The following is a 17,521-nucleotide window of genomic DNA, read 5'->3' as shown; positions in this document are numbered from 1 at the left end:
CATAAAAGATTTGAATAATTGTGTTCCTGTGCTGCGATTTAGATGCTGTACGATGCAATCTTTGTGTAAACGGGTCGGATTGAGTATGGAATTAAATTAGTGCTGCACTCGCATATCCAGTCACACCTTGTTTTGTATGCAAACCTTACCCGACATATGGTGCTAAGAGTACAAGCGAGATACACATTTGTTTTATTCATAATTGTAGCCATGGCGTCCTAGCACGGAAGGACCGAGTGAGACGTAACACTAAATTCTAAGTTTCTAAAAATAGAAAGAGGTATCCAGATATCAGTAGCTGAATAAAACACGAATATAGACAAATTAACTGAAGTAAAGCAAAGACAAAAGCACACAATTACTATATATATGACGTGTTTGTTTTTATTAACTAATTTATTAATATGTAGTGCATATTATAATGCAATAAGCAAAGCACCTTTATATGAACACAGAAAGCTACAGTTCGTCTTCATAGGGAAGGAGCCATGTCGAATCACAAAAGGAAGCCATTCCAACACTGGGCGCCCCGTATGTTTGAGCAAAATATGTACTCTGCTGGATGACAGGCCAAAACACTTCTAAGCTTGAAAATTTCCATATGGGTAGTGGCTGAACCGTCTGGATGAGAAATTAACATAAATACTGTGACTTTAGATGTGAGTCTACATGGAAAAGTAAGTAATAAGAAGTACATCATAAAAAATTATATTGCTTTAATTTTTTTTTAACTCTTAATGTGAACTGTATTATTAACTTACCGTTGTGTTATTAAATATATTTCATCAATACATTGAAAATCAGAATTTTGTCATTATTTTTATTAATATATTTTATGAACATAAATGTTTGCACTTCTGTGGTTTTAGTCTCAGGCCTGGTTGAGCAGGACTTTTATTTTGGTCTTGGTGTGTGACGTCATGAGGCTGCGCCGCGCTCGTGCATCTGTTGTGATTCAGCTGAGGAAAGGTTTGTGTTTTAAGCGTTTAAAGTGTTTAAAGCGAAGCAGAATGAATGATGTATTATTAAATGTAACTGCATTGCTTTATCTAACATGTATCAGCGCTGTGTGAGTAAAGTAACAGAATAAACTCAAGAGTAACAGAAGGAGCGGCTCTTATGAAAGATCATCTCAGTTACAGTTCAGTTTGTCTGCAGACTCCAAAACTTGTTATTGGATGTGTTAATATAAAGATCTGATGTGTAATAACGCTTACATCAGAAATAGCATTACTCGAGATATCAGTTGCTGCCCAAAGGCAGTTTTGAAATGGAAACAATATTTCTCTTTACTTTCAATTGAGAAAGTTGGTCAGTAAGTAATGTTTTTACTGCCAAATACGGTAAAGGAGATTAATGTTAAAATAATGCACATGTATTATCCATGTAATGAGTTTCTTAACCAGTTTAAAGTAGACTTCTCTCCACAATGTTATTTTAGTAAAATCGAATCTGAAACTCTCATACATTTATTTTGTAATTGTAAATATTCAGAAGACTTCTGGAAGCAGATATCTGTGGTAGTTTTTGAAATATTTGACTAAATAATTAAAATAGAAGAGTCTATGATCCTCTTCATGGACTGTAATACTGGATCTGATATAATTGATGACATTAATGTTAATTATTCTTCTTGGGAAGTTTCATATTCATAAAGATAAATTAATGTCTATCACTCCTGCATTACATTTTTTTATATCTTTTTATTACTCAAAATATTTTATGACTCATTGAACTCAATTTCTAGAAATAAGAAGTGTATTAAAACATATCTCATATTGAAAAAAGTAATTAGCAAAATGTAATGTTTAAGATCTGTTGTGAGTATTCCCAACTTCTGTTTGTTTTTTGTTTGATGTCAAATGTCATTGTATGTTTTGTTGGAAAATTGAATAGAAAAAAAAAAATTATGAGAGAACCGGAGCTATCGACTCTCCGAGTCAATTGAACCGATTGATTCACAACGAATGATTCAGAGACCCCAGTGAGTCAATGTATAGAAAAATAATGTAATTATAAATGTTTATTAATACTCATATGGCAGACCACAGCCATACAATAATGACACACAATTAGGGACAGGCCAGGATTAGACGGATCAACGATTAGAGGAGACACATTGTGTGAGGAGAACCAGTGGAGAACGGCAGGTGTCGGTGAGAGAACAGTGTTAGTTTATAGATATATATACTGTTTATACGCTAGCTAATGATATGAACACTGTGCTCAGATCACAACACTGTACTGATTATTATCATGTCTCAGGCAATAGCAAAGCTGGGAACGTGCTAGAATTATCGAAACCGATAATGCCATTTTCGGCGGCCGAAATTTCGGTGCACCCCTACCTTTTATATATCAAAAGCTCAAGGGAAAGTTGATTTCTCAGTTCATGACCCCTTTAAAGTGCTAGAGAGGACTCGTGCTCTGCTTGAACTGAGGCGCTACAGCGATCTGTCACGTCACATGTAGGAGCGACAAAACGGCATTTATTCTTTGAATTTCCTGATAAAATGGACAGAATTGGAAAGATGATGTTGATTCTCTTTAGAAGTAACAAAGCAGTTTATTTGCGATTATTGGATGAGAGGCACTACAGATCATGTTTAGTGTAGGGAAAAACCGCAGACCTGCAAACCTGGCTTGAGCTACGGGTGATTCATAGGGTCAAATAGAGACGCTTTTATGTTGCTATTTTTAACTGTTTGTGTTATTGACGTGTTATCTTGCCCTAAATTCAACACGAGACATTTTCTTCACACACAGTATGATTTGCAGTCGGACACGTTTGTTCCGCATCCTTTTGATTGACAGGACACCATCGGCCCTGATCATAACAATCAGCAGATGGCCAATAGTGAAAATATTCCGCTACCAATCATTGGCGATACATCGATAGTTGAGTTGAATAATAATTTGCATTCTGTAATTTTGGGGAAAAAAAACCTATCCCTCTGACTGACTCCATTACTTGTGCGATGAACTACTGAAATGATTTAGTGTGGATTTATTTTTCTTTCTGTTAATTATTCACATCTTCAACAGGACAAACACACAGAAAAACTCCTGCTGGTGTGACTGAGATCCACATGACACACTGTTATAAAGATGGAGTTTATTAAAGAGGAGAGTGAAGACCTGAAGATTGAAGAAACATTGAGAGTGAAACATGAAGAAACTGAGGAGCAAACAAAGAAAGAGGAGACTGAAGAACTGAAGATTGAAGAAACATTGAGAGTGAAACGAGAAGAAACTGAGGAACAAACAGGTTGGTTTCATTCTCAAATCTGAACTCAGTCATTTGATCATTATTCAAATCTCCAGCTCTACAGAAATGAAGGATATTTTTTGAAGAATTTCAATAATATTTTCCCTTTAATATTTTACTAAAAATCCCCTAAATACTGAATTGACCAGATTTCTGAAATGGAAACCGAGGACATTTCCTATTTGAGTGGTCAAAATCTCATTTGTCATTATCTTTTAATTAAAAAGCAGGGACGATATATTTTTGAATGTTTGTTGTTGTTGTATTATATATTATATTATTATTATTATTATTATTATTAACATTAATAATTATTATGATTTAGTTTGATGTTTGATGATTTTTGGTCTGGATTTAATACAATTCAACGCAACCGCAAAACCATAAACAATGAAAACAACTAATAGAAGCCTAACCATTGTAAATAACAAGCAGTTCAAAACAATATTATAACACGACTCAACAAAAATTACAAAAATAAAACAACATAAATATAAAAAAAAACAATTTAACAAATATTTTAACATTTTATAATTGTATTTAATATTTTAATTTTCACAAGTTTATACTATATAAATTACTTTTTTTACTTCAAATGTTTTGTTACGTTTGTGCTTGAAAATAACTCTTACTGTCCTTCATTGGGCTAATTAAGGCTCATTTTAAGCAGAAAGTGTGTGTATTCTCACATGTTTTTGTTGCAAGTGTAATTGTTTGGGTTTTTTATAGTTCAGATGTGTGGTTATCACTGTGTTGTGACTGCGGAACCTTTGGGGACAAAACAATCCCGCACCTGTTGAGGCTCTGTTATAAAGCAGATACAAACAGCATTACTGTAATTTAACATGAACAGTTAGTATGTTTCTACCTTGAAAGCGATAACAATGTTTCTTTTGATATTTGATGATAATGATGCTCTGCTCTCTGTTGCGTTCTTCATGAAGTAGCGGCGCACGCGTGCAAGTAGAGTCAGCGTAGCTCACAGCGCCATCTGCTGGAGAAAATAACCACTACACGATTGCTCCTATAACCAGCAGCTGCTATTGTTGGTTGGGTGTTTTTTTTGCAATATGTCTACGGGTTGTTTTGAACGAGCTGTAAAACGGGGACATTTCCGGGGACAGCTCAAGTAAGGGACAGAACACTAAAAATCAGGATTTCCCTGGAAAACAGGGATGTATAGTCACCATACTAAATACTTAGTAGATATACTTAATATTTACCTCTAAAATAAATTATGCACCATTTATCATCTGCAATATCAAGGTGTAAGCACTAGATGGCTGTATAGCCTTAAATATAAATAGTTGCTGCGGAGTGAGAACACAAGATAAAGTTCATTACTTGTATTGGGTTTTTCCTTTTGATATATTTGTAACCAGTCCTACTGACCCACTCCGAGCGAGATAAGAACTGGAGTATCCGGTGTGGGAGGCGGGCACTCACAAGGGCGCTAAAGACTAGCCGCTAGCACACCTCTTGAGGCAAGGGGGAGTGAGTTTTACACACACAACTCTTACTGGCCTACATCTGTTACATATATATAGATCAGTGGCGAGCGGTTTTAACCCAGGTGTGCTGAGTGACGTGTTATGTCAAAAATGCACCTGTACGTTGGATGGGTTTGAAATAAGCGCGTTCGCCATCACTCTAGTCAGTGTGTTAGCTGATCAGTTGCTTAATCTCACAGCTAAAAGTGTTCTAATATATTTGTCCATTTTTTGAAAGTGGTCTACATTTACCTGTTGATTCCTTCACAAGCACCTGTAAAAGCTGTTGAGTTGTTTGAGTTGAGTCTGGCATGACGTGCGGAAGAGCCGTTTGCAAAATATGCTGTATTTTTGTTATTCTGCTAAGTGGCACTAATGTCACATAAACTAAACGCTTCACCTTCAAACGGTACAGCACATCGGCTGAGGACACACATCTAAATCAGAGACACCATGACAGGTGTCAATTTAAATGTGTCTCAGAAGTGTCTAAAATATATAGTGTGTGTGTATATATATATATATAGTAGCCTATTATGAAGTAAAATATCACTAGAATAAATGTAAGTAGTAAAAATATAATTATTCTTTTAAATAAGTTGAAATAATGCAATTGATGACTTTAACAAACACACAGACTACGATTAACAGCCTCGGATAGTTACAGGTCAGCTTACAGGAGGTCAGTCTTTAACAGTTAACAGTTTTCATTCAAAATAAAATGCTATGAAAATAGTTTCAGTTCAGACTTTTTTTTTACTGGATTCAGTCTATTTAGTTTTGTATCAAACACAATGTGATTGAGATCAGAATCAGAAAGAGCTTTATTGTCAAGTGTGCTTGCACACACAAGGAATTTGTCTTGGTGCTGAAGCTTCCAGTGCACATATACAATACAAACATAACAAGAAGAACATAGTAATACAAATTCTAAGAATAAAAATATGAAAATAGTATAAAAAAATATTAGGTCACAGTTACGTTTAGTCAGAATAGACATTTACAGATTATGAACATATTTACAGTATTTGCTGTATCTGGCAGTAACAGCAAATTTTTCCTCTTGGGCGAGCGATTCGTTCACAGCTTACCCTGCTCATTAAATCCCTCATATGCCAGTGAACCAATGAGAACGCAGGACAGTGATGACGATACATAACAACAGAGCGGAGGCACCAAAGCTGCTGTGGGTCCGCATACCCAGAACTGCAGATTTGAAGAAAATTGCCGTTGTTTGGCAAATAAATAAATGATAGTTACATGCGTATTACTAACATTTATAATGTGAGCTTTATGGTACACCTCAAACAAGGGAATTTATAGTAATTTACTTTTATATAGTAATTTGCAGCTTATATATATTAGGGATGTACCGACACCATTTTTTTAAGGACAGAGTATGAGTACAGATTTTTTTTCTGGTGCTCGGCGATGCAGATACTTATACATTATACTTTTCTTTTTTTGTGATGCAGTTTTCAAGCACAACACAGTGAGACTAATGAATGTAGGACAGCTTCTTTATTGTTAGGGTTAGGCTTTCTATTGCACACGTAAATAACACTCTGTGGCTCTCGGTGCAATCTGGTTGCTGGTGTTTTCAGCGCTTATAAGTTAACGGTCTCTCATTGACATAATCATCCATTAGCTGTTCTGAGTGTTTTTTCTCCTCAAAGTAATGTTATACTCTCTGCCCCTCGGTTTTCACTGGTTACCCGGCAGCCTGAAGCAGAGGTGGAAAGAGTAACAAAATATTCTACTCAAGTAAAAGTACTATTACTTCAATGAAATTTTACTTAAGTAGAAGTAAAAGTACTTGTCTAAAAATGTACTCAAGTAAAAGTAAAAAGTAGCTCATTTAAAATGTACTCAGAGTAAAGAGTTATTTTTTTAACAGCGGGGTGGGGAATCTCCTGTGTAGGGTTGTGGTTGAATGAGATTTTCACAATATGAAAACATCAGTTTCACAGCATCATATTATTCAATTATGGTTATTATTATCACCAGTTAAAATGGCATTAAATTAATGAAAACTTTTTTTTTTTTTTTTTTGGTTGAACAAATGCTTTATTAGGCCTATAACAAACTTGAAACCATTTTTTGTATTTTTTATTAAAATTTCAATAAAACATGTCTAATGAACTAAATAAATTATTATGAATTAGATTAACAACTTTAAGAATAACAGAGTCCTAAGAAATTTTTCTTTTTATGATTTAATACAAATACATTACCAAAACGGTGGTAATCAAATACTTATCCTTTCATTTTTTGGGCAAAGCGCTGCAGTTTTACTAAATTAAACCATGGATTTAAAAATATATTCTTAAATAATGTTTAAATTATGTAATATTATTATTGTTGTTAGTTATTATTATTATTTTGACAAGTATTCTATAGGCCTACAATAGTAATATATTTCTGTCACAATTTCATCTAGTTAAACCGTTTATTTTGACGGATTTTAGTGAGGATCTATTTCAGGGAAGATCTGTTTCAGAGTGTATTTGATAATGGCTTTTAATCAAATAAAATGATGAAAATGTTCATTAGGGGGTCTCAGATCAGCTCTGGAAATGTTCATACTGTATGATCATGCCCAAATATGTTTTTTGAGACGTTAAACACCACGAGCATCGCGTAGGCTAGTAGACGAAAAGGCGCTGCTCATTCACAGAGACAGAACAAGCAGATCATATTCATATTGCAGTGTTTTGAGCTTTAATATTCACAGACCATGTCGCTATTTGATTTATTGTACAGCTCTACTGTCGATGTATTCATTCATCCATCAGTTTGCGTGTTTTACGTGACATCTGCGTTATACTGTAATTCCGGGATTCCCTCTGCATCACAGAAAACATTCGGCCTTAAGATATAAACGTACCTTTATCCGCACAGAGGGATGGTGTTCCTGAACATGTTCTATGTGTTTACTCCTGTGCATCAACATTTTTTTTGCTAATTTGATATCCTCCAGGACAGGCCCGTCGCAAGGGGGGTGCGAGGCCCTGTGCGAACGTGATGTGCGAGGCCCGGGGGTATAGCCTATTAACTGGGGCTCTGTTGCTATAGTGACGAACAATTTGTTGTTTATGTGGATATTTAAGAAAAAAAATCGTATATTCAGTTTAACAGCAGGTTCAAGAAGTTAAACGGTGTAACTGAACTGGGCAGTGCACTGCGCACATTTTTACGCTAAAAATATGTTCTAAATTATGAATGGGTCAAATGCGTTTGCAAAACGCCCTGAATGCACTTGAATTAGTTTGGACTGCTCTCTCACTGAATCATCAGAAGCCATTTCTCAGTCGGTAAAATTATAAACTGACAGTATTGAGAGGACCAGCGCTGTTTTTCAGTATTTCCTCTGTGAAAACGAACAAAATGGATGTCTGACAATTTCGTTGCTTTTTGCAGTTTTCAGATTTAAAAAACGTTTAAAACGTCTCGAGATAGAGACTTTACTCATTCTGCGGTGCCATTGCTCTCACTGATGCTCCGACAGGCTAGTAATAGCCGGTTATGCTTATTTAACTTTAATAGTGTTAAATAAAAAACCTTTTGTGCATACCGTCAGATGAAATGCAAGCGTCCATGCAATGCACATGCTTGAATGAGCGCACATTTCTAGCGTATTTACTTGAACTTCGTAGGTAATATCTATGGTTTGACCCATGTCAGAGGCGGCCAAAAATCTGAAATTTGAATGGACTGGGAATAAATCTCTATGAACTTGACGTGCGATGCCCGCTGACTGACATGTATGCGCATAAATCACCGTCACACGCAGAGAAATGGGCTATTGGAAGTTACTGCATAATACATTTTTAACAATCAGAATAATAAAGCATCACCATACACACTTTTAGCTATGTTTTTTAAAACTATTATAGTATTTTGAAGGACAAAAACATGAACTTTAACTATTGGCTTTACATCATCAAGTCAGCTGTCGTCTTTACTTTTGCGCGAGACCCTGTGCGGTCGCACGCTTGGCACAGCCCTTGCGACAGTACTGCTCCAGGACAACACCCGGCAATTTTTTGTCTATATCCAAAGCTTTACCATACTATCCAGGGGTTCACGATGGCGTTTCGCTTTCAGCTGGGTCTGACGTCTGTCTTGTCCGTCCGTCTCCATCTTTTTGTGATTTTTGCGTTCGTTCTCCCGCCCTTCAATTCAATGCAGTCGTTTCCGGATCGCGTTTCCCCCCCTTTGTATTATTTATTTTTACTCGGTAACGGATGTGGTTTAAAATGTAGCGAAGTACAATACTTCAAACAAAACATACTTAAGTAAAAGTAAAATTACAGATTTTTAAAACTACTTAAAAAAAGTAGAAGTACGCAGAAAAACTACTCAATTACAGTAACGCGAGTAAATGTAATTCGTTACTTTCCACCTCTGGCCTGAAGCCACTCGTCAACTGACGCAGGTGGAGCGAAACCCTACCTTTTAGGATGTCTAGTTCAGGCACGGCATCACTATGCCACATCGGAGCAACGTTTCCGTCGCATGTTACACCTCAGTCACAGCCCCCTCAAAGACCTCATGTTACTGCTACAGTTTTCCGGCCACCTCATCGACAGTTGCCAGGAGGACCCCATCAGCGTCCCAGCGCAACCACTAAAAAGCGCACACATAAAGCCTGAGATACTCAGGCCGGTGGGCGATCGTTTTACTATAGAACTATAGAGCTGGAGTACTGGAGGACCAACACATCAGACCCCTGGGTTTTGACGACTCTGAGCAGGGGATATACTCTACAGTTTCAATGCCGGCCTCCCAGGTTTTCAAGAATTGTTCCTATGGTCGTAAGTTCACGCAATGGTTCTCTGTCAGGAAATGTGTTCACTGTTACAGAAGGGAAACATAGACAATTGCTGCGTCCCAATTCGCATACTATCCGTACTAAATAGTATTCGAAAAAAGAATTAGTATGTCCCAAATCTTAGTATGTTGAAAAAAGTATTCCAAAGATTCCCGGATGGTCTACTATTTCCGGTCAGAATCCGAAGTGCAGATCGATGCGCACTCTAGCGGCTGATATTGCCCACAACCCATTGCGAGATGGACGAGGATTCGATTAGAACTACAAACGCGGATAAAAAGTGTTTAAAAAACTACAAACATGAAGGTTACGCGAGTCTGACGGTTAAGTGGAGAGGATTAGATAAAGTGGTTTGAGTGAGCAATTATCAGTATTTAACTTGACGAAAAGATATTTATTCAATATTATCCACATTATATTTCTCCTTCAGCAGCATTGAGAACTTTTGTAATGATACGTTTGGCCATTAACTTTGCAAACACATGAGAGGAGTCTAAAGACCCACGAAAGGCAGATCAACGAGCGACTACATTTCTCTCCGATACGGTAGGAAATTAAATTGAAAGTGGGGGATTTGAACTGTGACGATGATTGACAGTTTAAGCGGTGACGGGACGCACGTAACAGAGTCCGTTAAAGATGACGAAGTAGTATGTCCCAAAGCTTGCATACTCTTCTGCTACACACTCAAAAGTATGTACTTTTTCTTCACAAAAAGAGTACATACTTTTAGGACGTAGTATAAGTAGGCGAATTGGGACGCAGCCAGAGTTCATACCCTCATTCAGGGAGACGGGTTCTATTCAATGTATCTTCTTGCTCCCAAGAAGGACGTTGGTTTCCGACCTGTCGACCTGAAAGATGCATACTTTCACGTCACGATTGTTGTTCATCACAGAAAGCTTCTGTTTCAATTTCCTGAATCAATCCTACCAGTTCAAAGTGCTACCAACTGGCTTCCTTGTGCCCCCACGAGACTGCTTTTGAGACGTGCAGAAGTTGTGCTTTTCCATGAACATGAAAAAGAGCTGTCTGATTCCAACACAGACCACTACGTTCATATGAATGACCCTGAATTCCCAACTAATGTCTGCCTCCCTGTCTAAGGAATGTGACAAACATTTTGCAACTTTTGACTCACTTTAACCCGGGTGTGTCTTTGCCGTATGAGGTGGTCCTACAACTAATAGGAATGTTAATGGCAGCTACAGTGGTGATTCCCCTGGGTTTACTCCACCTCAGGCCACTCCAGTTATGGAACAACGGTTTGTGGCTAGATCCCACCAGACATTGGCATTGACTGATTGTAGTTTGTCACCGTTGCATACGTGCGTTGAGGCGGTGGAGACAGGTAGTTTCTGAAGGGAGGTGTGCTCTGCTGTTCCCTCTTGTCGGGAGTTGGTCACGACAGACGCTTCCCACAGGATGGGGGGCAACATTGAGTCTGAGGGGTATTTGGACACTGACCCAGGCCACAGAACATATCAACCGGCTGGAACTGCGTGCAGTGTTCTCTCTAAAGTATTTCATGCTGGTCCTGACAGGCCTCCATGTTCTCCATGTGGATATTTTTGCTTCAGAGATGACCACGCACTGTAGCTTATGGTTCGCAAAGAAGGAAGTGTCCAGTCCCTTGGGCCAGGATCTTACGAATGGCCGAAATGCCTATATATGCGTTTCCACCTATCCCTCTGTTATGGGAGACATTACACAGGATTTCTGCAACGTGACAATCTGAGCATCTTCAGCTTTTTTCAACGTATACTGGACGAGCGTACATTTCTGCATATCATGTTCCAGTTGGTGGATCTTCTCTTGGATCTCAGTCTTGTCTGCAGTTTTCTGAAGGGTGCACGCTGTCTGAACTTGCTCTGAATCCTCACTGTCCTGCGAACTGTGCTTGCATTGGTTGCTGGATGTCTTGAAGTGTTATGCGAACTCTACTGCTCAATTTAGACCGTATACTGTTCAATTTTACATCAGGTGGGTGGCATTCCTCATGACTGTGTTAGTATGTGTCATGCAGTAGTGATTACACTGCCTCTGGTGGTCAGTAGGAATGAAAACAAATGTTAGTTACGCATGTAACTGTGGTTCTGTGAATTCTGGATGACCGCCTTAATCACTCGGAATGTGCGAGAAAGGTGTTTTCGAGGCAGATTGTTGAGCTACTGTGGCTTATAACCCCCCAGGGCTCAGCATACGTATCCACGTGTCTTGTCTATATTTTCTCGACCTAGCTGGCTGGCCCTGCGATAATTCAATAGTGTTTACACTGTGGTTCTTTGAGTTCTAGGTGAATGCCAGAGGCAGTTACATGCGTAACTAGCATTCGTCTGGAAGCGGACCGAGACCCATCTTGTTTGGTGCGCACCAAGGTTCGGATGGCAGCGTTCAGAAATGTTTCACACATCTTTGAAATCTTTGATCCAATATGCCACAGCAGAATTTATATTCACATTGTACAGATGTGATAGAAGCAAGTGAACCTGCATTCTATTAAAAGCTGAGGTGAAATCAATAAAAAGTTCCTTTACGTAAGAGTCCTGAATATGCTTTATAATAAAATCAATTAAAGTAATTGTGGCATACTCTGTACCCCTGTATGGTCTATATATAAACTGCAATGCATTTAAAATAATACTCACTGAAGACAGAACATGATTACTTACAATTCTTCCCATACATTTTGCCAGGATAGAAGTCAATGCAACTGGTCTAAAATTGTCAGGTAGTGTTTCCCTGATGTTTTAGGCATAGGTATATTTTCCACGTACTGTGCGCTTAATAAGTAATCTCTGACTTTTGTGAATGCAACCAGGAATCCCTCCAAGAACTGAGTTTGGCACCCCTGGCGTATATGATCCAGTATACATGTTATTAGTTTTAATGTTTTGTGTGTCTAAATGTCTGTTGCTTTATGGCACTAAACTGGGATTAACTTTTATGTTTTTTTGCTTTAGACCTGATGGCGTTGAAAGAGAGTCAAGATCTGAATAAAATGGAAGAGAAAGATCAGGACAGGAAACATAATTTTATAATTGATGAAAAATATTTTAGTTCCTCACAGACTAAAAAAACAACCTCACGTAAAAGGGCTCAAAAGACTATCGGTAATTTCACCTGCCATCTGTGTGGACTAAGTTTCAAAGAGCATGGAAACCTTGAAGTCCACATGAGAGTTCACACTAGAAGGAAGCTTTACCCCTGCCAACAGTGTGGAGTAACTTTCAATCAACAAGGAGCCCTTAAAATCCACATGAGAATTCACACTGGAGAGAAGCCTTACACCTGCCAACAGTGTGGAAAGAGTTTCAGGCAAAAGGGAAACCTTAAAAGGCACATGAGAATTCACTTAGGAAAAAGCCCTTTCACCTGCCAACAGTGTAGAATGAGTTTCACTCAGAAAGGAACCTTTAAAGTCCACATGAACATTCATCATAGAAATGACCCTTACACCTGCCCTCACTGTGGAGACGGTTTCAGTCAAGATAGAAAACTTAAAGTTCATATGAAAATTCACACTGGAGAGAAGCCTTACACCTGCCAACAGTGTGGAAAGACTTTCAGGCAAAAGGGAAACCTTAAAAGGCACATGAGAATTCACTTTGGAGAGAGCCCTTTCACAAGCCAACAGTGTGGAACAACTTTCACTCAGAAAGGAACCCTTAAAGTCCACATGAACATTCACAATAGAAATGACCCTTACACCTGCCCTCACTGTGGAGACGGTTTCAGTCAAGATGGAAACCTTAAAGTCCACATGAGAATTCATTCTGGGGAGAAGTAGAATAAAGGAAACATTTGTACTTTCCAAAAGTATTTATATGTCAAACTGATTTAGAAGCTGTACATACGCCCATTAGTGTTTATGCAAACACAAGTGTGTCAGACTGACTTTGCGTACTAATAAGCTCATGAGATCATGTTAGATGCCTAACTTGTAACAGGAAGATCTGTAAGTGATATGAAACATGTTTATGTGTGATAGTTTAGACTTTAGATTAGGGGATGCAGAAAGCATTGTATAATGATTTATTCATGTGTTACACATCATGTATAACAGGTGTTGAACACTTTAGTTTGTGCTGCAATGTAAGAGCTGACTGGTGAGGGTACACATCTGTCTTTTCTGACACATGGATTCTTTAACCTCTGTGCAACTGATGTGATCTTCAGTGGAAGGTAAAAACTGTTCACATTATCACTAGATTCCACACTGAACCCAAGTCTGTGCTGATGAGTGAAAGGATTTACATTAAAGGTCTCATAGAATGCATTGATACAATATTTTAAATTGTTTTCTGATGTCTACATAGAAGGGATGTGACTTTGATAAGGGCAAATACTCCAGATACAGTTTTACATGTCCATTTACAACCCTAGAAATTGTCCCTAGAATGAAATGAGGTGTTATTGCCTTATTTGGAAGGGAATAATAATTCATGAATAATAATGTTGAGCTCTGCTCTGATTGGCTCATTTCAGTAGCTCACACAAGTGCAGTTATTCAGCAAACTCAACCACAAACAGCACAAGCGGCTTGTGACTCGTGACAGAACATAGACCAGCTTACATGGTTGTCAGATGCACATGTTTAAGTAAAACACTGGATAGAATACGTGTTCTTTTAACAGAAAAGTTCTGATTGGGGGATTAAAAATGACTGAAATATGGCAATCGCAAGCATGAATGCTCAAACGCTCCTCTTTTTTTCCCCTGACAAAACCTAAGAGTGCTTTTTGTTCTCGTCTTTTTTCGTCAATGATATTGCATGTTTATATAGTCACAGTTATCGTTTAAGGACGTTTGTGTCATCTCGTCTTGTCTTAGTCATGGAAAAAAAGGTTGTCAATGAAAGTTTTTCGTCATATTTTCGTTTACGAAATTGACACTAGTCAGAGCAAATGAACAACTTTGAATAAAATTTGTGCTGTATCCTGTTATAGATAAACATCAGCCATGCCTGTTGACAGTTCTGTTCTGTGGGAAGGCTATGAAAAGTGCTCACATCCCCTGCACAGCCTGGAACATAACATTTATATCCATGATCTGCCATTTTCCTAATCTTCACAATACCTGCAGAACTTCTGTTGATTCGGGGCAGGTCTGTGTTAAAACTGCCTGGCCTTGAACATGGGCTGGTTATATGCAAATTTGAGGAGGCGTAGATATTAATGATCCCAACTGTTACGTCACAGTCTGTGTTATGTTGGGATTCGTTTTTCAGTGGTCTTTTTCAAGCACAAGATTTACAAATGAAGGAGGAAACAATGGTGTGTGAGGCTCATGGTATGTTAGTTCCATGTACAGAGCTCTTATAATTCAACTATGCCAAGATAAATACAGTTTTCCATTCTAGGGCACCTTTAACCAACTGTAATCCCCTGACTACAAGTCATTTGTAAATGTTTATCGACTTGAAAACAAATAAATTACTCTTCTTTAAAACACTTGCATGCAGTTGTGTAATGTAGTGAAGTAATAATACTTTATGACTATTTTTGGGGAGAATCTGTACTTGTGTTTTTATATTTCTGTCAACTTTTACTCTGATACATTTCCCCAAGCATATCCGTTACTTAAAACAAAAAACAAAAAAATTGAAACAGACTGCAAAAAAGAATGTGCAAACAACTGCACGCACAATAGCGGTTGTTTTTATTTTCCGGGTTGCGTCCGTTGCTATAGCGGCTGACACGCGGCTCAACACACACACAACACACAGACACAATACACAAATGGGCCATTTTCACTGTTGCACAGCGGTTTCCTGTCTGCCTGAGTGAATTGGGTCTATAGCCCCATATAGCTCTATTTTCTATCTTTCCTGCTGTTTATTTTGTTTAATATGATTTAATCATCACAATATATCTGATATGATCTAAGTTTGTCTGTCACATTGATCTGACATCGCTAGCTTTCATCTAAATCACTTTCACTAGCCTGTTAACCTGCCATCCATGCTAATGGCCTTTTTTTCTGGCATGCAATCGCGTTGAGTCCATCAAACAAATGTGGTGAGTTGGATCAGTCAACAAACACGGTGAGTCATGTCATCTTCCCCTGTTATTGTCACTGCCATATGTATAGCATAGCCAACTCTAAGCCCATGCAGTAGGGCAAATGGGTGACTGAGATGGCATAGTCACGGGACAAAACACTGTTCTGTTCAAAACATGGTTGAACATCATGGTTCTCCCAGCTCAGTGACGCACCCACTGAGAATCCTGTTAAAAGTGCCCTAGTGGCTGGCGATTCTATTACACGTAACGTAAAAATAGAGACACCAGCCGCCATAGTCAGATCTTTGCCAGCAGCCGAACGCTTAGACAAAGCAAATTTAAAAGTGCTGGCTAATGCTAATCAGAAATTATTATTCACATCGGCACTAATAATGTTCGGAGATCACTAAAATAAACATTTAAAGAAGTGTGTAAATGAGCAAGTATGATGTCAGAAACTATAATTTGCTTTGGCCTGCTTCCTGTTCACCGGAGTGATGAAATACTTATCAGACTCTCCTCACTCAATGGCTGGTTGTTGAAATGGTGTCCGCAGAATAACAGGGTTCATAGACAATTGGAAAAGTTTTTGGGGCAGACCTGACCGGTTAAAAAGAGATGGTATTCATCCCGCCTGGGATGGTGCAGCTCTTCTATCTAGTAATCTGGCACATAGTCTTAGAGTTGAACCTTGACTAACTGGGGTCCAGGTCAAGCTAACTGGAGACCAGGTCAGGAAGCAGACGGACTGCCTTAACCGACCGTCTGCTAGCTGTCTCACAGAAGTCAGATAAATCCCAACACATAGAGCCTCTTTCTCCTAGATATCATCACATAGAGACTGTAGCTAAGTTTCCATCCACTTTTTCCACTGTTTTGTTTTCAACAAAGTGAATATGCCTTAAAAAAGTGCACACTTTGCTGTCTCCAGCCTGTTTCCGACCAATTGGCCTTTTACCGATAAAATGGTGTGTGTCATGACACCATCCCTAAAAAAATGCATTGTCGCATAAATTTTGCGTTAATCGCAAATTATAATGTATCTTCATGCCCCAAATATTTGTAAAATGCAGAGTAATGAGAACGTTGCAATTCGGCTGTTTACTGCTTACTATTTTCATGAATAATAGGCCTATTGTTAAATTAGGAAATATTAATGGTGTAAATATTAATCCCTCCATGCAAAGTTCACAGGTCCGTACTCTGTGAAAGAGAAACTTAGTGAAACAAACTATGTTAAAGAGATTTGTTTGTGACTCTAAGCCTGATTCCCAGTGTAACCTTGTAACTAAACCCTTGCCGGTTGCTGTAGCAGTGCAAGTTGCCGATCAAGATGGTAAAAGACTACAAAACTCTGCTGTAATGGAAGATATACCTTTCTCTCATCTAGAACCTGGGCAGATTATGCATTTAATGCATCATTATTCACCCGTGCCAGGGAGAACCACGGTTCTTGAGCATGACATCAATGTAGGTTCAGATCAAACAGTTCTCCTACAGAATTAACCCAACAAAGAGTAAGATAATGAAAGCCGAAGTCAAGTACATGTTACAGCACGGTCTGGCTCATAGTCGGAGCCCGTGGAGCTCACTGTGTTTACTAGTTCCAGAGGCAGATGGTCACAAGGTAAACGCAGTGACTATTAATTGAAGAATTGTGGGACAGCTTGTCTGACAGAACTGCATTATGATGTAACTGACTTTATGATGAAGCCCATGGGTTTGTACACAGGGCAGGACATTTGTCCTGTATGCAAAATTGTAGTATCCATAAAAAAGATTGGTACAGTAAAATGTTCGGTCATATAGCAACAATCTTTAACGTTAGCAGTCAAGACAGTCGTGGTTTGACGTGGCAGAGAACGCATGTATTCAGATCATTCAAACCAATAAAAGTTATTTGTTCTGGTTTCTAGAGTTCAAT

General features: G+C 38.3%; 1 protein-coding gene across 1 annotated transcript; it reads left to right on the top strand.

The window, feature by feature from the left end:
• Window positions 1-901: 901 nt before the first annotated feature.
• On the top strand, window positions 902-15,039 carry LOC307126133 (uncharacterized protein). The gene is made up of 3 exons (XM_079816520.1): window positions 902-969; window positions 3,046-3,268; window positions 12,556-15,039. Exons 2-3 carry the CDS (start codon window positions 3,109-3,111, stop codon window positions 13,380-13,382), a joined length of 987 nt encoding a protein of 328 aa, XP_079672646.1. The 5' UTR covers window positions 902-969; window positions 3,046-3,108; the 3' UTR covers window positions 13,383-15,039.
• The last annotated feature ends 2,482 nt before the right edge of the window (window positions 15,040-17,521 follow it).

The sequence above is a fragment of the Gobio gobio genome (genome assembly GCF_949357685.1).
Source record: "Gobio gobio genome assembly, chromosome: 5".
Taxonomy (NCBI): Eukaryota; Metazoa; Chordata; class Actinopteri; order Cypriniformes; family Gobionidae; genus Gobio; species Gobio gobio.
Note: the sequence above shows the minus strand (reverse complement) of the source record. Positions and strands in the feature narration are given on the sequence as shown.